General features: G+C 44.6%; 1 protein-coding gene across 1 annotated transcript in view; it reads left to right on the top strand.

Moving 5' to 3' along the window:
• LOC147012241 (adenosine receptor A2a-like) overlaps positions 1–21,579 on the top strand; it is a 26,101-nt gene extending 4,522 nt beyond the window's left edge. The window contains exons 2-3 of the mRNA XM_085856375.1: positions 19,553–19,834; positions 21,295–21,579. Of these exons, the coding sequence (XP_085712501.1) occupies positions 19,553–19,834; positions 21,295–21,579 (567 nt within the window). The remainder of the gene's footprint in view (positions 1–19,552; positions 19,835–21,294) is intronic.

Here is a 21,579-nt window from a genome sequence, read left to right as displayed (position 1 = left end):
GGTGATGTTACCTTTTAATTAGTTGTATTTTACTGCCCATATCCAAGTTTCCCTGAGGGGGGTTATTAGAAATTGGCCACTAGCCTCGTGAAATATGTTGTCCGACGTCCCGGATCAACCGGATTTGTTTTCTGCTGAAATAGTCAATAACTGGTCAGTTCATGGAACACCTTACCCCATGTAGTCTTGAGGGAAAGGAGAAAAAGGCAAAAGGGTCTTTTTAACTATTGCTTTGCGTTTCTGAGCACGTTCTATATTTTCTACGAGCCGCAAATTTTTTTTCCTGAATACCCACATTCCCCAATGCTGAGTGCGGCAAATTTGATTCGTCGAGATGGCATGAAAGAGCGTAATATTTCGTCCAAATAATGCTAACCTGGAGGTTTTTCAAAGTGTCAACAGGGCGATTCGTTCCACAGTGTTCAAGTATATTGATACGGCCGCTGACGGGATGACCTCGAGGTACCCACGCTCACCTCGAAGCTGTCTCACCTGGGTTTGAATCTCGGCCAAGCTACAAAATGTCAATCTGATGTTTCACAGGCTGGGTGAATCATCAATGTGTGTGTGTCGTCCCTCCGATGGACGTTGAACTGAGCGTTCTGTCTTTTTGCTCTCGTTTGAGACATTAGTTGATGGACGTTAAAGATCCCCACGGTGTCCTTCGTGAAGAGTGGGCCAGTTATTGCCGACACCGTGGCCAAATTACAAATTCCTGGCTGAACTACTGCTGGGACGGCAATGGCAAGCAAGTTCAGGAAGTTGCTTCTGCGGCACAGACACTCAGTAACGAAATTGGTACATGAAATATCAAATAAAAGTCACAACTGAATTGCGACTGTGAAAAAAAACGTGAACAGGAAATTTAAGTCGTTTCAAAAGCATATACGGACATGGGGGGGGGGGAGACCGGGGAGAGAGAGAGAAGGAGGGGAGAGAGGATAGGAGTGGGGGAGAGACAGGGAGAATGTAATGAGGGAAAGATGGAGTGGAAGAGATGGGAGAAGGAGGGGATAGGAAAGAGTGGGGATAGAGAGGGGTGGGAGGGACATGGGAGGGACATGGGAGGAGGGAGGAAGAGAGTAGGGGGATAGGAAGAAGTTTCCTTTTGTATTCATCGTGTCCACCCCATTCCTCCCCAACCCGTTGTTTGTCCAATTCTCCCTCTATTTTGTCTTTCACCTCCACTTTTGGTGTCCTCCCCCCCCCCCAAGGCCCTGTCACACCTTGACGATTTAGCCAGGGTATGCCGACGTATGAAAAATTTGTCTAAAACGCTGACACACGTTGAATACGTATGGGTACGTTTTGTATACGTTAAGAGCAGGCTGGCATACGTCGTAGTACGCCGAGCTGTTAGACAAATTTTCCATGCTTGAAATTTTTCGACGTATGCCAGCGTACGACTCACACGTTCCGCATACACTGGCCATAAGTTGTAGGCACATTATGCGATCGTTGACACACGTCGACACGTTACTTGTAAGTTATAATATAATATAATATAATATAATTAATAGGCTGCCGCTCAACGATTTAAATTATAACCGCACTAGAAATCGAAGTGTCAACATCACCGTCATACCGAAGAAAAAACAAACAAACAAACAAACAAAAAAAAAAACCAGGGAGCGTGGAACACTGACACTAACCATTACCTCGACGTGTTTCGACTTATGAGTAACTTACAAGTAACGTGTGTGGACGTGTGTCAACGATCGCGTAACGTGCCTACAACTTATGGCCAGCGTATGAGGAACGTGTGTCATACGCTGGCATACGTCGAAAAATTTTCAACATGCTGAAAATTTGTCGACGTACTCGGCGTACTACGACGTATGCCAGCGTGCTCTTAACATATACAAAACTTACCCATAACGTATTCGGCATGTGCCAGCATATTTGGCAATTTTTTCATACGTCGGCATACGCTGGCTAAAACGTCAAGGTGTGACAGCGGCTTGACACTTCGATGTCTAGTGCGGTTATGATTTGAATCGTCGAGCCGCAGCCTTTTAATAGCCTACGCCACGTGATCGTCAGCGATACGCTGCCGCGCTATGCATAAGTTACACTATCGTTGAGCATAGGTTGTGAACGCCGACAACACGCTCAGCATTCGTTGATACAAGTTATCGAAACGTTCTGTGTACGTTACGAATACGTTATGCATACATCCAACTCGTTATGAATACGTCCAAAACTGGAAAAAAAAACATCAATAGTTCAGCGTATGCCAGCGTTTTACATATATTTTGATACCTTGCCATACGCTGGCTAAAACGTCAAGTTGTGACAGGGCCCTTACACTTGCTATTGTTCTTTTTGTCCCATTGTGTCCTGATCTGTTTCGTGTTCTCGCTCTTACACAAGACTAGACTCTGGATGCAAAAAGTCATCGGTTGGCAACGATTGTACAGGCTTCATGGGCCGAATGGACTCTTTCTGTGTTGAGGTTCCCTGGAGGGGAAGTCATCTATTATATATTGTAAACCATAGTGTCTGTCCATGCATTCGTATGTCTCCCGTTTATGGCAACTGCTTCTCGCGCTGCATTGAAAAGCTCAACATTCAATTTTGAAATGATGGGAGAACAGGCATGAGTAATGTTGATGCCAAATTTTATTTCACAACGAGGATATTTTGCCTTCTTTTGAGACTAATCCAATCTTGACCGCCCGATATTGCACCACCATTTGTGGTTGGCGGTATAAGTAGCTCAGAGCTTTGGCTCTGCGTGAAACCAAGAGTGCAACACAATTAACCTTTTTAAAATCCATGACTTTAAAAACCTTTCATAGATTTCATAGATTAAGTTGAACTTTTCCCATCACTGGGGACGGATACTCTTCCTTGTGGTCTATAAAAGCATATGTTCAAAGCAAAATGCAGTATCATTCTCCTTTATAGGTCGGACCACCTGCATTCCACTTTACAATCCTGAAGGCTGTGAGGCCACGACTCTGAAAAAGAATCAGCATCACCTGTCCAAAAGGTGTCGCAGAAGACCCGGTTTTTCACCATGGATTGGTTGATGGCTACTCAATCCTCTACCCTCACTTATCTGGTCTTGCTCCCCCTGCCCTTTCAGCCATCCATGCCATCCTAGCTCTACCAGGGTGAAGACATATATATATATATATATATATATATATATATATATATATATATATATATATATATATATATATATATATATATATATATATATATATTCAAGGCTCGTGGAAGAGATAGAACACTGAATAGATCAGGATGCAACAGAACAAAAGGAACAGTACAGAGAACTGAGTCGATGGCCTTTCACTTCCCCATCACAGACAGGTCGGTGGTCTCTGTCTCCTACTACTTCATTTTGTTATATATTGCACTCTCTACTCTTTCCTTGCTTTGTCCACCCCCCAGGTTTCTGCAGGGCACACACAGTCCATCATAAACCCCCTTCTCATTAAACTACCTAAATCCAGCACCACTGCTCACCTCCACTCATTCGATCCTGTTTTTTTCCCCACCACAACTTCCACATTCTCTTCAATCTCATTCTTTCCTCCAGGTCTTCAAGGCAGCTATTCACCATCATCTCAGATCATCCCCAATCGAAAACTGTGATCTTTTTCTACCCTCATCAACTGCCTCCCCTACCCCCAAGCCCACCTCCTTCCAAATTTCCAGTTTTTCCTTTCTGAGTTTCCTTCTGTATCCATCCTGTCCACCCCTTGCATACTTTCCTGCCCCCCCCACCCCCATTGGTTGTCCAAGTCTCCCACTGAAGACGAGATGGGATTAATCTGTGCATGAGAGAGTAGGTTTCTGTGGAAGAATTCCCAGGCTGAGCTGATATCAGGGGTGGTAGATATGGGAGACCAGTCCTGAAGAGAGGGATGGTGGCAGTTTACAGCCCCTGCCAATCTGCCTGAGTGAACTGCCAGACTTGCTCGCATTGAGGCAGAACTCTGAAAATAGCCAGACAATAAAGTAACATCAAGTGAAAACTTATCTTGATCAAGTAAAAACAAACTTTTGAAAAACACATACATCACAGAAGTCACGAATTAAGAATATGTTGTCACGAATAGATCTATTTTAAATATGAATGAACTGATCAGGATGTATTAAAAGACTATGAAAGGGCTTTATGTAATTAGGAAGGGCTTTTGAAATTATTTTATAATCTATCCAAAGTAGAGATGGGCCACCAATTTTACAATGATTGCAGATCTCCTTCCTGAGGAATAAGTAACACAACAGTACGATACCTTCATCAACATGTACAAGCAAATCCCAGAATCCTATATAAATGTGCTTAGACAAACGATCAAAACCAGGCATTATGTGATCATTAGGACTGTTTAGAGCTGCTTTTAGTCCATCAAGGGAGAGAGACAGAGACAGAGACAGAGAGTAGTTGATGACATATGCCATGTTTCAATTTTTTGTGGCATGGTTTCAGAGAAAATGATGTCCAAATGTTTTACTTTAATACAATATGGCTGCAATACCATGTGACCTCTGAGATCAGAGTTAGCAACATAATATTCTCCACAGGGAGTTCCTCTTATGTTCAAAGTTTTGCATCAATCATGCAAGCGGTTGCAGAGAAAAACATTTTTAACGTTAAGATATAGAGACGTGGACACACAGACATTGACAGACAGACAGACAGACAGACAGACAGGGGCGTTGCAATAGCCTGGCATCCCCTACGGAGCGAGACTAACTAACTAGAGAGTTCACAAAACATCTTACCCAGCACAGTACTCAGTATACAATATAATTTAAATAAAATCATGATTTTAAAGGTCGCATTAAAAAAATTCTGAAAGTTTACCGCCGTTCATACAGTGTCTTATACAACACCTAATTTAATATGTCCAAGTACTGAGGTTCTTGGAAGCAGTGAGAAGGCAATTTGTGTTCTCCATTGTTCAAGTATATAATTCAATTACAATAAAATAAAATAAAGATCGTAAAGGTCGAAAACAAAATAATTCAGGGATTTTATCACTATCGACACACTGTTTTTTACACCGTCCTATCTAACACGTTACATTATTTCTTCGTGCCTGTTGTTTGTGTCCATTATGACGTCGTTAAAATAAAAGCAGTAAGTTTCCTGTTTGGAATCCTTTTAGATTTTGTTTGACTGCCAGGCAGAGTAAGAAAATTATCTTATTCCTCGATCTCTGAACATGTGTGATCGGAACTAATTCAGAGCCAAAGTAGTGTGAAACGGCAGGTTCGTCTTCTGATTCGTGTTCAAAATATAACATACAATTTAAATTAAGTTGTTCTTCAATCATAGACTGACGTTTGTAGACAGACGGACGGACAGACAGATAGAAGTGAACAAATTGCTTCACTCCAATTTTCTCTTCATGTGTGCGGGTTTAAAAAAAAGTCTCTGATAAAACATTTCAATTGAGCATTGTCTTCAACAATAAAAACATCTCCAGAGCACAAGCTTAATGATGACCGATTGGCTTTGTAGCTTTCTTAAAACAAATAAAAATATAAATCTTGGCAACAAGTTTCCGAAGAAGCAAAACTTCAACTTGCAGCCGTGCCCGAGCTATATAATGCCACCTAGGTTTCTCAAACAAAGGATGGCATTGCTCAGCCTCATCAATATTGACAGTATTGCTTTGTAAATGAAGGATCTCCTTTAAAATGTATACCGTAGCCTATCATTCAAGAAATTATTCCTACATTGCAGGCAAAAGACACAAATTTGTGAGTGTCCATCGTCCTACAAGAGGCCGAGTTCCTTGGGGGTTCTTCTTTGATTCTAAAATGAGAAGAAAGAATTCTTCAAAAGATCATTTTTAAAAAGGAACGATTTAAAGGAGAACAAGTTCGAATTGCAAACATACCCCCTGGGAGTTCATTAGTACAACTCTCAGGTGAGCGAGAGCATGGACGACGGATAGTTTTGAAATTTGGTAAGATTTTCATCGCATCAGAAAAAGAAACCAGAACACCTTACAAGAGTGAAGCTAGTTTCATATCATCATTTGCGACTTAATTTTGCGTTGGGCATCGCCCAGTGCATATAATTTTTTTTTTTAATTATAATTTAAACAAAATGGGCTGAAAGGGCCGGAATCGCACTTTGGGCTCAGTTAATGCCTGAGGAATGGTCTCTAGAATATACGTGTCAAGTTTGGTTCGGTTCACTAATAACCGAGAAATAACAATTTTAAGAAAATGGGCCAAAATGGGCAGTTCTTCGGCCCGAAGGGCCGCAATCACACTTTGGGCTCAGTTAATGCCTGTGCATATGTGTCTAGTATATACCTGTCAATTTTCATCGAATTCTGTTCTCGAATAATGGAGAAAGACGTTCAAATGAAGTGTACACAAGAAAAGAGAGAACATGAGTGGCGCCTAGACCCTGTGGGGTGGAAAACCCCACGGGTTAAAAATTAAAAGACCAAAAGGGAGTTCATCTTGTGGGACTGGGAAAAGAAAGGTGAATTTTGTGTTTTTTACTGGTAGCAACATGCCCTGAACGAGAAATCTGAACAGTAGTAACGCTTGTGGCCACAAGAGGTGGCTCTTGGAAAGAGTGGTGGTTAAGTCAGGTCTGGGATATTTTTAGGACAAGATTTTTTTAAGACGGCCAAATTCGATCATTGTACTCAAAGCACACGAGGGTCTCCGATGCGGCATACCTCATCCATGTAAATATGCACACTCTGTTTTGAAGGAAAGCGCCATGTTAAAAGATGTAATACCCGATGGCAATATCACAGAAACAAATCGATTAAACAATATATGCTTCATTTTGTCTTTTTTTTCACAAATTGCTCTGACAGGTAGGTGGTGTGCAGTCATTGTCGTGATAACTGATTGGATTGAGTTTGGATGTACATCTGACTCGACTATAAGGCCAAATAAGATAAATTATGAGTTTCTCATCCCCACCCGCTTCCTTTTTGATGGCCACCTCCTTTTTTTTGGCTTCACTATTTTCTCTCCAGATCTTAAGAAAAAAAAAAGAACTGATTCATTGATCCCCACACACCTCCTTTTTTGAAGCCTACGTTGATGGGTTGTTTTTTTCGTCTCCTTTATCAAATTCATTAAAAATTTTGCTCATTTTATATTCTTTTCTTTTTGTCGCGGGAATCTGATTGATGACCTGAACGTCCCAAATTATCCAAGATGGTACTAGCTCTGTCAAGCAGGCAGCGGTTCAGAAGCGAAGTCCAGCTAGGTAGTTTGAATGTGGGATCATTTGGGGGGAAGCGGGGTCGAAGTGGTGGAGATGATGCAGAGAAGGAGGTTAGAAGTGTTGTGTGCGCAGGAGACCGGATGGAAAGGGGATAAGGTGAGGAGGTTGGTAGGAGGATACAAGCTGTTGCACATGGGTAGGGATGGAAGGACTAATGGCATGGGAATAATCATATTGGAAGAGATCAGCAAGCAGATGGTCAGAGTGGAACGATGAGAGTGACGGACACTTATGTGATGGATGGTGATACAGAGGCAAATGGTTTGTGTTATGTCAGTATATGGGCCACGAACAAACAGGAAGGACTGGGGCAAAGAAGCAGGAATTCAGGGATGCACTGGAGAGGATGATGGGAATGGTTGAGCTGGAGATGATGCTGAGCATTGCGGGGGACTTTAACTCGCACGTGGGAGTGTCAGAGCTGGTTGAAGAGGAATGGTTTGGTAAATTTGGGTGAGGAACAAAGAATAGAGAGGGTCGAGAGCTGGTGGAGCTAGTGGAGCTGGTGGCGAAGTATGGGATGCCCATAGCTGGTTCATTATTTCAAAAGTGGGAAAGCCACAAGGATCACCTATAGGAATGGACAACATAGAAAATAACTAGATTTGGTGGTGCTAAGGAAGAGACAGTTGTGGAAGTTTAAGGATTGTAAGACAGTGGCAGGAGAGCATGTTACCACCCAGCACAAGCCTGTGGTGTTTGTGGTATGGATGGAGAAAAGGAGGAAGGTTAAGAGCAGGGGTCGGAAGATTATTAGGTTGGGGAAGTGTAGGGGAAACGTCCTTATAGAGGACAAGGAGAGGTTGAGGGCTAGGTATGAGCAACTTAGCGAAGATGTGGAAGGTTTGGAGGAGCAGTGGAAGATTTGGAGGAGGAGTGGAAGAAGTACGGAAAGGTGTTTAGGGGAATTGCAGAAGTTTTGTGTGGAAGGACATCAGGAAAGGGTGCATCGTCAAGGGATATAAACCAGATATGGTGGACGGAGGAGGTGGCGAAGGCAGTTGGTGAAAACAAGCTGGTTTGGAAGAGGATCAAGAAGATCAAGCAAAGGGGGAGGCAGCCAGATGCGGGGTTGCTCCACCTGTATGGGCAGAAGAAGAAAGCAGCAAGGAAAGCTGTGGATAAGGTGAGGAATAATATGGAAGAGGATGGTGGGAGGAACATAACATATCAATTGGCTTGTGACAGGGATGAGGATGGTAAGGATATCAAGGGGGAGCAGTGATTCAGGATGGTGGCAGGAGACAAGTGACAGAGTGGGGGCAGTGTTGAAGGTGTGTGTGGGAAGGGTATTTCAAAGACCTGTTGAACTGGGAGGGAAGCAATGATGAGCTAGAGCTACCGTGTTATGTAGAGGGGAAAGCAGAGTTGGTGGAGATTACAGAGGAGGAAGCGTGGACAGCATTGAAAAGGATGAGGAAGGGAAGAGCGCCAGGCATTGATGAGGTGTGTACAGAGATGATAATTGCAGCGGAAGAAGTTGGAGTCAGTTGGACAAAGAAGCTGTTGAATATACAGTACAGTGCCTTCAGAAAGTATTCACACCCCTTGACTTTTGTCACATTTTGTTGGGTAACAGCTTGAATTTAAAATGGATTAAATTTCATTTATTTGTCACCAATCTACACAATAGTACTACACAAAATGTTCAACCCCGTTTGCTGTGACATTCCAAATTGAGTTCAGGTGCATCCAATTTCCTTTGATCATCCTTGAGATGCCTCGACAACTTGATTGGAGACCACCTGTGGCCATTTCGATTGATTGGACACGATTTAGAAAGAAACACACCTTTCTATAAAAGGTCCCACAATTTAGAAACTCCGCCATGAAGTCCAACATACTGTCTGTAGACCTCCGAGGCATAGATCTGGAGAAGGGTATAAAACAATTTCTAGTGTTGAAAGTTCCCAACAGCACAGTGAGCTCCATCATTAGGAAATGGAAAGAATATGGAACTACCCAGACTCTTCCTCAAGCTGGCCGTCCGACTAAGAGGGACCTTAGTCAGGGAGGTGACCAATAACCCAATGACCACTGTAACAGAACTACAAAGTTCCAGGGTTGAGATGGGAGAACCTGCCGGAAGGACAACATTTTCTGCAGCACTTCACAAATCTAGGTTCGAGGGGAGAATGTCCAGACAGAAGCCACTCCTGAGAAAAAGGTACGTGACAGCACACCTGGAGTTTGCAAAAAGGCAAGTGAAAGACTCTGAGAGCATGAGGCAAAAGATTCTGTGCTCTGATAAGACAAAAATTGAACTCTTTGGCCTGAATGCAAAGCACTAAGTCTTGTGGAAACTGAGCACAGCTCATCACCCATCCAACACCATCCCTACTGTGAAGCATGGTGGTGGCAGCATCATGCTATGGGGATGCTTTTTAGTGGCAGTTTTTAATTGAATCCATTTTAAATTCAGGTGACAACACAACAAAATGTAACAAAGGTCGAGGGGTGTGAATACTTTCTGTAGACACTGTATGTTTGAGTGATGGTTCAACTCGGGAGTAGTGGAGAACAGGGTTAATTGTGCCGATATGGAAGGGGAAGGGCGATGTTCAAAATCCAGGGAAGTACAGGGGAATTACACTCCTAAGTCATGTAATGAAGGTGCTGGAGAGGATTCTGGACGGGAGGATAAGAAAGAGTGTGGAGATGGAGATCGTAGAAGAGCAGCAGGGGTTTAGAAAGGGTAGAGAGACGACAGATGGGATGTTCGCCCTGAGACAGCTGATGGAGAAGAGGTTGGAGGTGCAAGGTGAGATGACATTGGGATTTCATGATCTGCAGAAGGCCTACGACACTGTCCCGAGAGAGATGATGATGGCAACATTAAGATGGCTGGGAGTTCTGGAATCAGAAGTCATGTTAGTGGAAGGGATGTACATGGGAACGAAGGGAAGAGTTTTGATTGGTTCTGGGATATCTGAGGAGTTCAGCGTGAACTTCACTTTGAAGCAGGGAAGCACTCTCAGCCCACTCACTGGTAAGCAGGAAGGTGAGCTTGAGGAGTCGTATGGGGAGGATGCTGTATGCGGACGATATGGCTGTTGTGGTGGAGAGTGGGTGGGAGATGTACTGGGGGAGTGGAACGAGGAATTTGGGAAGTATGGGCTGAAGATGAGGATGAAGAAGACAGGTGATGTTGGTCAGGCAACAGATAAAATAAATGAATATCAGGTTAGAGGGGAAGGAGATCAGGCAGGGACATAGGTTTCAGTATCTGAGAGGAACAGTGACCAGAGATGGTAAGTCCGAAGCAGAGGTGTGGAGGATTCAGGTGTGTGTTATTCTGTGGAAGAGGGTGGAGGGATTAATGTCAGACAGAAAGATATCAAGAAAATAGAAAGGGAAGGTTCTGATGTCGTGTGTAATGCCGGCCTATCTTTACGGTCTGGAGACGGTGGCACTGACAGAGACAACAACAGAAGCTGCAGCTTTACGAGTACTGGGTCAGTAGGATTGCAGGAGTGAAGCGGGCGGATAGAAGGGGGATGGATTAACTGAGGGAGGACATTGGTGTGCAGATGAGCTTGACAGGGAGATTGCTGAAATGCCGGCTGAGATGGGCTGGACACTTGGTACGGATGAGAGAAGAGAGAATGGCAAAGAGACCGGATAGATAAAGGGAGTAGGGTTAGAGGAAAAGAGATTGACGGCGGTTGAGATGGCAAGATTGCGTGAGGAGGGATATCCGAAAGGTAAAGGTGGTTGGAGAGTGGAGGGAGTTGGCTGAGGACAGAGGGAGGTGGAGAGGTATCATGGTCAAACAGAAGCTTGGTGCCATTGAAACTCACCCCCATAATAAAGGGAAGAGGAGGAGAACAACAACAAAAAAAGTCTGAAACCCAGACCAATAATTATTATGCAGTCCCTGTAGATCTAGTGCTCATGCAAATGAAATCGATCTCATGTGTAAGTATGCTTGCTCATGCTGCACACCTCAGCGAATGCGATTTTCGAGACATGTAAATGTACGTACGTACGTACATACATATTACATACGTAATGTGTACAGTTAAGTGATCTAGCTAGCTAGCTAGCAGGCTCTTGTGATAGCACACATTATTGTTCTCAAGAACGAACTCTCAGTGGCTATAATTGAGCTACTGATGAAGTACAGTAGTCCTTAGGACTTAAATGGTCTTCATTTGTGCCTATATCCGGAAGGCTGGCAGAAAGTTTTTGAAGCCATAGTACGCTTGTACGGTGTTCGACGGAACTCAGACTCTGGGGGATATTTCCAACAAAATTGCAAATGGGGAGTTCGACCAGGGATCACCCATCGACGACAACTACCAGGTCAGTAGTGCAAGTCCGCATGTATCTAGTACCAGTTCAGTACGTACAAGCACACAGTACAGCAGACAGTGCCACTGCTGCAGTAGATGTTGACGTATCGGGTATATGACCAACGTCATTTTTAATGGTATACTAGATGACCCGTGAACCCATTGTGACAGCGGTTGATAAAAAAAAAATTTCAAAAAAAAAAAAAGATAGCTCCAGGGAACTATACCGCTGAGGTTGTTTACATTGATCAAATTCTCCCGAAGAGTACTTGACTGAATCAGGAATTGATTTTTTAATAATTTTTTGTTGCCAGATTTTCACAAAACTTGATACTGCACACCGTAAAAGAATGGTGAGTAAGGTGGGCCTAAAGGTTTTGTGCTATCGTGTACTGTTTTGGCTGTATTTTGGGAACATACATACATACAAGATGAGAGTTTTAGTAATATATAGATAGATAGATAGGATGTGTGGTGGTGGTGGTAGTGCTCGTAATTGGTCTGGTAGACTTCACCATGTGGTGGCCATCTTGGAAAAAAATATCAAAAATCTGGAAAATATCAAATAGTAAGGCATTGGAAGAGGAGTTGGAAGAGGGAGATTAAGATGTTGGGAAGGGGGGGGTGGACTTGGGGTTGGAAGGGGAGGATGGACCTCCTCTCTTTTTTTCTTTTTTTTCAAAAGCCCAGGCGAGAAAGTAATAATTTATTTTACCTGTGCCTAATAATTATCAGGCCAACAGTCAGATAATTTGGGTGTTTATTTTTTGTGTGTGTTTGGGGGTGGTTGTGATGAGAGAGATGTAGAAAGAAGGGACATGAAGTGGAGGGATGCTTAAGAGGGGGCAACATTGAAGAGTGGAGTTGGATTGACGTGGGCATGTAGGAGATGTGATGGTAGGGTTAATACACCTGGAGGGGTTTGGCACTGTTCAAGGGTAGGATGGCGATTGACTGTCGTGGGCAGACAATCTCTGAGAAGTGGACTTTTCATGATTCATATCTGGATATTGGGAGACAGATATAATGGAAGGGGTGGAAAGAATGATCATTGAAGACATAGAGGAGAGTGGTGCTGTAAATACGGGAGGGGAACGATGAACCAAACATTTAGGAGTGAGACAGGTTTCAGAAATTATTCTTGTGAAGAAGTAGAAGAAGAGGAATAGATTATGATGAAGAAGACCTGGCGTGCATCCGTTTGACTTTCCTTCCATCTCTCCTACCCTCCGTCCAGCCGTTTGACTATATTATATGTCTATTATTTTCATACTGTTGGAATGTACTGTAGCTTTCAACCCTTTAGACTGCTAAGACCCCTGAGACCTTTGAAGACCCTTGAACAGCCTGAGGACCCTTAAGATGCAAAAGACCTTGACGACACCAAAGACCCAAAATACCCCAAAGACCCTGAAGACTGAAAAGACTCCAAAGACTCAAAAGACCCCAAAGACCTAAAAAAAAACCAAAGACCCTAAAGACCCAGAATACCCCAAAAACCCCAGAAGACTTTAAAGACCCCAAAGATCCAAAAACCCAAAAGACCCCAAAGACCCACAATACCCAAAAATGTGAATTCAGGTCCCTAACCGCCTCCCACACAAAATTCTGTCTTTAACCCCTCTCCAACCACATCCAAACTCTGTGCTGCCAAAACCCTTTCTTCAAATCCTCAAACCCCTCAATCCCAACTCTGTCCCCTCTGTGCCTTCCCTCCCCCAAGCCAACTCTGTTATCCCCATTTCTTCTTCATATCCTCAACTACCCCAAACCCAAGTACTAAATTCCCCTTCCAACACAAAGTCCATCCCCCCCCTTCTCAACATCTAAATCTCCATCTTCCAACTCCATGCACCCTCATCCCCAACTCTCTGTCCTCCCCTCCCCATTTCTTCCTGTTCTCAACAACATTACACAATATATGTTGTGGGCCGGGGCCCGGGGGCGGGTGAGAAGAGCACTAGGTGGGGGAATGTCGGTTTCCACCAGACTCCCCGGAATTGTAGGCCGTCGCACACGGGTAATTCCGTGATGCGGCGGGTCGCTTAACCGACAGTGGATGCCAATAACTGAACTGCGTGACCCAGGGTCCTCCCGTCTATGGGTTAATCAGGTTACCTAATTAATCACGTGGTTTAATTACCGGGGAACATGCCCTCGGTACGCCTTCTCCGAACCGGATCACTTTACCGGATCAGATGCAGCCGAGCGAAACTGCCAAGGACGTACCGGCTAAAAGGAACAGATCGTTGGGAATAAAGTCCCAGCTGATCTAGGATTCGAACCATGCTGGATCAATGAAAGAAACCACAAAGCCAAGCTGGGAACATTCCGAAAATAATTTATTAACAGTCAACTTACGAAAGGGGACACAGAGCAGACTTAACGTGAAAATAATAACAATAATAATAATGATAACGATCTTCTGCGGTCTTACTTAAGCAGACAGGTGCCAACATGCACACACACACACGCACACGCACACGCACACGCACACGCACACGCACACGCACACGCACACGCACACGCACACGCACACGCACACGCACACGCACACGCACACGCACACGCACACGCACACGCACACACACAAAACCCTATGAAGAGGAAGTTTTGAACCAGTAAGGGAGGGAGTTGAGGCTTTGATCTTGGTGCCTTTGTGCTTGATAACACGATGTGCCACCAATACGTTGCGGGGGGGGGGGGGAGGATGTTCTGTGGTGCAGTACCCGACAGTGGACGCGTCATCTCTGGCTTCAGCCGCACATGTGGAGATTGTGTTCGGAAAGGAGGAGCTTGAGTGGAGAAGAGGCGGAGTCCAGAGTGCGAGGGTGGAGTGGTAGGCGGGTCCAGGTAGGCGGGTGGGGTCGACGTCGTGTGGGCGGAGACGAGGAGGCGGAGTCCGGGCAGTAGGAGGCGAGTCGTAGAAGTGTCGACGAGGCGAGGCGAGAGCGGGAGAGAGGGAGAGAGGCGGAGAAAGAGCAAGAGCAAAGGAAAGAGGCAAGAGAGGAAGGTGGAGGGATGGCTCCGACCTTTATAGCACTTGCAGCAAGCCTGGTGTTGGCTTAGTGGTTAGGGTGGCGGCTTGGGATCTTAGGGTCCTGAGTTCAAGGCCCATTGGCCGTTGAATTAAAAATACACCAGGAGGTTGACTCAGCCTGTCATCCTTCCGAGGTTGGCAAAATGAGCACCAGTGGACTGGTAAGGGGGACACTGCATCAGCGGCATAGCCGTGTCCCAACCAATGATGCAACCAGCAGCTACAGGCTGTGAGAGAGAGAGAGAGAGAGAGAGAGAGAGAGAGAGAGAGAGAGAGAGAGAGAGAGAGAGAGAGAGAGAGAGAGAGAGAGAGAGAGAGAGAGAGAGACAGACAGACAGACAGACAGACAGACAGACAGACAGACAGACAGACACCATGCCGAATCAAAACGTCATCACCTGAATCGGGCACTCCGATTGGCCCTGACCCCTCACTTGGCCCGCCAACTTTGACCGGAAGCCGCCTCACTTCGTTTCCGGCAAGGCCATCTCAAACAGCGGCAATATTGTGCTCCGACCACACGAGATGACATGAATCGCCCACACCGAAATTGGCACACGAATCGTCCTGCAAAAACCCCCGGGTCGTGCCCGGGCGACCGGTCAAGGATCCTGCATGCCCGCTCGGGCGTTCGACCAGCGTCTATAAACACGCTCGCTCCGCGCGCGCCAATGTGGCCTGCACTGTACATTCCTCGGCTCAGTCGCAGCTTCGCTGGCCATAGAGACGAGAAGACATTCACCATCCGTGGAGAATCCGCTGCTGCCAGCGAGGACCGAAGGTGCATCACCATGGATAAATACATGCACATTTCACGAGCAGCGTACGTGTCTGCTTTCGAGCACGTTCCATACAGTGCGCGTGGTTCCGCCATTACGCACGTGGCCGGCACTCACATTCACACGACTCCGCTGGCGTGTGCGTGGGGCGAACACCAATATGTGTCGGATATTGAGGCTGAAAAGGAACAAGCCGCTTCTACTCTGCACACTCGTATCCCGCCCAACATGGCGTGGAGTCGTCTTTATCGGCCTCCGTAAGCGTTTCGTGCAGCGTGAGCATCGTGCTGGCTGTGTTCCCTGTGTTGTGAAAAACACCATTCGTGCAGCCTCTTAAGAGGTATTCATTCGTATGCCTTTTTAATGCAACCAGCTATCCTCCCCAGACCATCGGAAGCTCGAGTCAACAACTCCGCACTGCCAAGCACACATGACTCGTCGCATATGCCGGGTTTAGGGCTCGCCCGGAAACGAGGATCTCTATGCAGCAGTTTCCTCACCGCGGCGCCACACGTGCTGATTTACCTCAGGAATAATCAGACGAAAAGAAGAGTGGGGACGAAATGAAGGAGAAAATGATTTAAGCAACCCTAGCTATTACATAATCGCAACGCACTCCCTTGTTGTCCCACTAAACAAAAGGAAGGGGACTATCTACACGTATAATAATGGAATAACTATCTTGAGACACCTATCTGTTGTATGCATGCGGTTCCGAGATCCGTAATAATATACACAGGGAACATTGGTGTATGAGAAGATCATTCGGTCTATCATCCCTGCATTGTTCCTGTTCCCATTTGTTAGGAACGATGTTAAAAGTAAATAATGAAGGAACGTTAAATTCACAGTCACTTCCCCCTCCCTTTCTTCCCTTATCCTCACTATAATTCATGGAGCAGTATTTGTGTGTCTGTTTGTTTATCGCACTACTCCTCCTGCAGTTGTAGCCCGATTCCATCCAGACTTGCTACGTAGGATCAGCATGATCCCAATTAATGTATAGGGTTTTTTAAAAAAAATCTTTGTTGGTGCTTTTGGAGGGAGGGGGAGGGGAACACAAATTCTCTATGTAGATGTGTATCATGTAGCGCCTCCTCCAGGTGGGGGAGGGTATTACAAGTCTCCATCATTTACGGTGCAGTTTTCCTGTCCCCATGTTTTCCAGTGTTATAAAGGAGTTTTGAATAATAAGCAGTAGATATATTTTTGCTTCATGGATGTAACTTCATGGGTTATTATTTTTTACGTAATACAGAGCCGTAAGTTGCCTCTACCCTGCCCAAATAAAGGTATGTGTCAGAAGAACGTGTAACCTGCTTGGAGCAAGATCTCCCATCGGGCAGGTACTCTGCTCGTGCGTTTGAAGAGGAGGTGGGGGTTATACACCTCCATAATATTAAATATAATAATTATTTATCAATTCACATTATCACGCTCGTGAGACATCCCAAAGGAATGTTTGTGTCGGATTTGATGTTTACATTTTGAATGCCAGATGTTCTTCCATTCCCTTGAGAACATTCTGGAAATGCACAGCTCGTTAGGAAAAATGTTCATCATGCTGCTCATCCATTCTGAAGGATGGATATAAAAATGTCTCCTTGCACATCCACAGAACATTTGGAGCAGCGTTTCGTTTGTCCTCAACCATTGTACGACGACGGCGAAAAAAATAACTCAATGACCATAATTCAGGAAAAGGAGTCCACCGGCCATCAGGTAGATGCTCGTTATATTACAGCGGAGGTGTGCGTAGCTGTGATGGCAATTGCTGGGAACAGCCTGGTGTGCGTGGCCGTGTTACATTACAGGCGTCTCCGGACGGTCACAAATTTGTTTGTGGTGTCTCTGGCAGTGGCAGACATTTTCGTTGGTTTAATAGTCATTCCCTCGTCCATTTTGTCTGAATTCGGGATTCCAAGGAACAGTTTTCTTCCCTGTCTGCTGATGCTCAGCTCGATCTTCGTTTTCACCCAAAGCTCCGTAATTAGTCTCCTGGCAGTTTCAATCGAACGCTACATTGCCATCTTCAGCCCCTTACGCTACCAGGTGAGGTTCACACTCACGAGAGCTCATTTTTATTCTTTGTACATAAAGTTTTAATTTTGTTTAAAAAAAAAAAGACAATTTTATAACTACAAATTGGCATCTGAAAATGCAAAGCTCATCCGCTTTGTGTTCGGACTTATTCTTAGGTACGGCAAACGGAACCTTTGGCCTTTTGACCAAATTATTCATTTACCTTCTCCATATTCTCATAATAAAGATTCGTTGAAATTTTGATGACAAAAGCTCAAATGGTGAAAAACAAAAAGTTACGGCCCAGACAGACAGACAGACAGACAAGCCGGTAGGCGACATGGGTGGTCGCTATATAATTGCATACTAGTCATACAGTTTTTGACGGATTTGGTTGAAATTTTTGGACAAAGAGGTTGATCATAGTGTGCATAAAAGCGCGGAAAGCGATTTTTGAAAAAAAAAATATATATATATATATATAAATATTTTTCGGATTTTTTTCAAAAATTTCAAAGTCCCGTTGCTAGGCAACGGTAGCATCCATAGCAACGGTGCTCAAAAGCATACAACGAGATCCTGGTATGAACTTACCAGTCAAGTTTCATCAAAATCGGTTGAATCCTCTGGCCTCCAGAGCTGTCCATACATACATAGACAGATGGAAAACCTGAGAATAACGGTAGTCTAGCGACCACCCAACAGACAGACAGACGTGATGTCAAAACCTGGTGTCCCTCTGTGCAGGGGACAGGCTGATACAACAATGTAATTATCTTTCACATGGGACACAATCAATCCCTTTGTAATTCAAGGTTTTGTCGTTTTGGTACCTGAATGTGGCTGGCCAGATAACTTAGATGCATGCACACTCGTTTGTGAGCCGTCAAGCCTGGGTTTGAATCCTGACCCAGCTATAAAGTGTCATCCTGGCGTTTCGCATGCAGGGCGAGGCATCAATGCGTGCCCCTTCCATCGGATGGACGGTAAGCCACGAAGGACCGTTTCCCTGCACCAGTCGTAGGCAGATGTGAAAGATCCCACTGTGTGTTTCTCAAGGACAATCCAATCTGCATCCCCTTCTGCTGGCTTTAGTCGGTGGACATTATCTGGCCAGCTGATTCATGTAGCCCTCAAGAGCAAACTTGAAACACTCTATGAACCACCGACCCCACACTCTGAGTAATATTAAGAATAAAAATTATTATCGATGACACTATACTTAAGTATGGCTGGGCAGAATACCTGCAGGTATGCACACTCACCTCCAAGCTGTCGAGCCTGGGTTAGAATCCTGACCCAGTTATAACCGTCCATTTCAAGGATCTTAAACCAGAGAACCCGTCTGCTAGCAACGGTCGTTGGTGGACCCTAAATATCCCACGGCATGTTTTTGTGAAGGTTAGACGAGTTATCGCAAGCACCCTAAACAAACTACAAATTGCACCGAACACTGGTAACGGTAACGAAGGAAAACAACCACGTTGCGCAAGGCAGGTGAACATCCCGTCATACCCATCCCAGGTGAGTTCAGTTGTTCGTATTCGAACGGAAATGTGGAAGATGTACAACAGTCTCCGGAACCAAGGTACGATGAAAGATCACAAAAGTTTGAGAAATTTCTGATTCTTCCAGACCGTGAACTATCTGAGGTTAACGAGTAATAGTTAGCGGCTTCTGGTCATCAAACATCCTTTCCTTGGTCGACTGCTGAACAGTCACATTGGAGATAGTTAAACATTTTCTGTGTTTTTGTGACCTCAGTCGTTTCTTACCTCCACCACCGAAGGTGAACAGAGGTTGTTTTCACGCCTGTTTGTCCGTCTGCCTGTGTGCAGGATATCTCAAAAAAAGTTGTGGACGGATTCGGACGAAACTCGGTGGACACTGTTGGATATTTGACAAAGACGAACTGATTCGATTTTGGTGAAGATCCGGATCAGATAATTTTTTCATCGATTCTTCACCATTGAGAAATGTGGCCAAAAACGAGATATTTCGAATGATATTTCAAAAAAATTCTTGGCCCGACATGTTCTACTGGATCAGGCATTGCGTGTTGGAGGTATGCGCTCTCCCGAGTGCCCTTCTAGTTGATGAATGTTTCACTCCGATGCACTGCAGGTAAAAGTCTGAATATATGTCTGTGGGGTATTGATACATATGCATCTTGTGTACGCAGGTTCTGATGACACAACGCAACGCCATCGTCACCATCTTCATCACTTGGACATTGTCTTTGATCATCGGACTCATACCCGTCATGGGCTGGAACACCTGGCCATCCAGCGACAGCTCCTGTATCTTCGTTCTGATCATCGACTTGAAATTTAAAGTGTATTCTATCTTCTTGGGTTGCATTCTTGCACCACTCCTCATCATGTTCGTGATCAATGCACGGATCTTCATGGAGGTTCGGAGGCAACTCCGGCAGATTGCTGCCAATGGGAAGAGACTTACGGAGGTGTTGTCCTTTGCCGTTCACAAGCACATTAGGGCAAAACGAGGACTTCTTTCCATAGGAATTCTTTCCAACAAATTTCAGTAAATCGAAAAGTAGTATATAGGTGTACAGGTAGTCCTTTTTGTATGCGGTCAATGCTCACGGAAGAGCTAAAACACTGAACAGATCAGGACACAATGGGATAAAAGTAACAGCACAGAGAGAGAGAGGGGGAAGCACCATCAGCAGGGTTGAAGGATAACATAGAGGGAGGCTTTGACAAACAAGGGGTGTGGGTGGGAATGAGGGGTAGGAGAGGCTGCATCAGGTAGACAAGATGGATATAGAAGGAAAAACTGGAAATTTGGAAGGAAGTGGGCTTGGGTGCGAGGGGTGGGGAGGGCCTTAACAGGGGTAGAAAAGATTATGGTTTTGCATGGGGGATGTTCTGAAATGGTGGTGAGCAGCGACCTTGAAGATCTAGAGGGAAGAATGAGAGCGAAGTTTTAATTTACAATCAGTCCGAGGTTACTTGCAGAAGAAAAGACTTTGGAAAAGTCCATGTGATGTTATAAAGTACGAGAGGGGTATGCTTACTAATTGTAAGCGATAACAAACCATGCTTCCCCATTGTCTCACGTCGCTCACCTGCATTTATTTATGTTTTCACTTACGGATGTTTTCCAACAATTGTGTGATTTTTTTCTTGTGTATCGGCTTCAATGTTCATTGTCACACCAAATTTCAGCTGTCTATGTCACCCGGAAGGTACCGAACATTGATATCAATTTGTGAGTCAGTTTGTGAGTTAGTGAATGGTGAGAATAAGCTTTATATTTTAGATGTGCAGGTGAAATGTTTATTTATTTTCCCTCGAAGTTTATCTATACTCTCTTGTAACGTGAATGGAGTTCCATTCAAAATTATGATCATGATTGAGACATCCTATCTGAGTAGTTAACAGAGCGCTGGTATGTCATGTATAAGACCCTTTAGAAAAGACCGAAATGTAGGCATAACACTCTATTTGAGGGAATTTCGTATAATTGATTAATTTGTTTTGATATTAAGGTAAAGCTACAATGGTTAGCTCTTTTCATATTCCCACCTGAGCAATAACATGATCCATGGATATGATGCATTGACTTCCAGGTTCAAATAGCATGTTTTGTAACGTTTTGTTGCGTTGTTTTATAAAGTCCATTACTCTGTCAATGCATTTCTAAAGAACTTTCAAACAACCGATTAATTTATCGATGTAAAAACTTCGATCTCCAGGTAGACAGTCGACCTCGTTGAAATGATGTGCATTCGTTCGACAACCGGCGTATAGGAATGAGGAAACCATGAGCCCCAAAATTATCCATGCAGATAAAATGGCTCCGCATACAGCATATGAAACAATGGTGGAAGTTTTATCTTCTTAATCTGAAAAGTGTTTTTGTTTCTTTTTTTTTTTTCTTCCTAATTCCCTGTCCCAGGACCTCCAGGCTCAAGCTGTAAAGAAGGAGATGAGGACTGCGGCTTCCCTCTTCCTCGTTTTATTCCTCTTCATGGTGTGCTGGTTTCCCATTCAAGCGATAGATTGTGTTTTTCACTTTTGTCCTACGTGTCCTGTTCCTATGCCTTTATTAACAGCTGCCATCACCCTGTATCACGCCAACTCCATGATTAACCCCTTCCTGTACGCGCTCCGCATGCGCCCCTTCCGCCGAGCCTTCATCAACATCCTCTTGTGTCGAAGACACACAACTGAGATTTGTTGA

This window comes from Eptatretus burgeri, chromosome 15 (genome assembly GCF_056783735.1).
Source record: "Eptatretus burgeri isolate ZD-2024b chromosome 15, Ebu_testis_v1, whole genome shotgun sequence".
In the NCBI taxonomy this organism is placed as follows: domain Eukaryota; kingdom Metazoa; phylum Chordata; class Myxini; order Myxiniformes; family Myxinidae; genus Eptatretus; species Eptatretus burgeri.
Note: the sequence above shows the minus strand (reverse complement) of the source record. Positions and strands in the feature narration are given on the sequence as shown.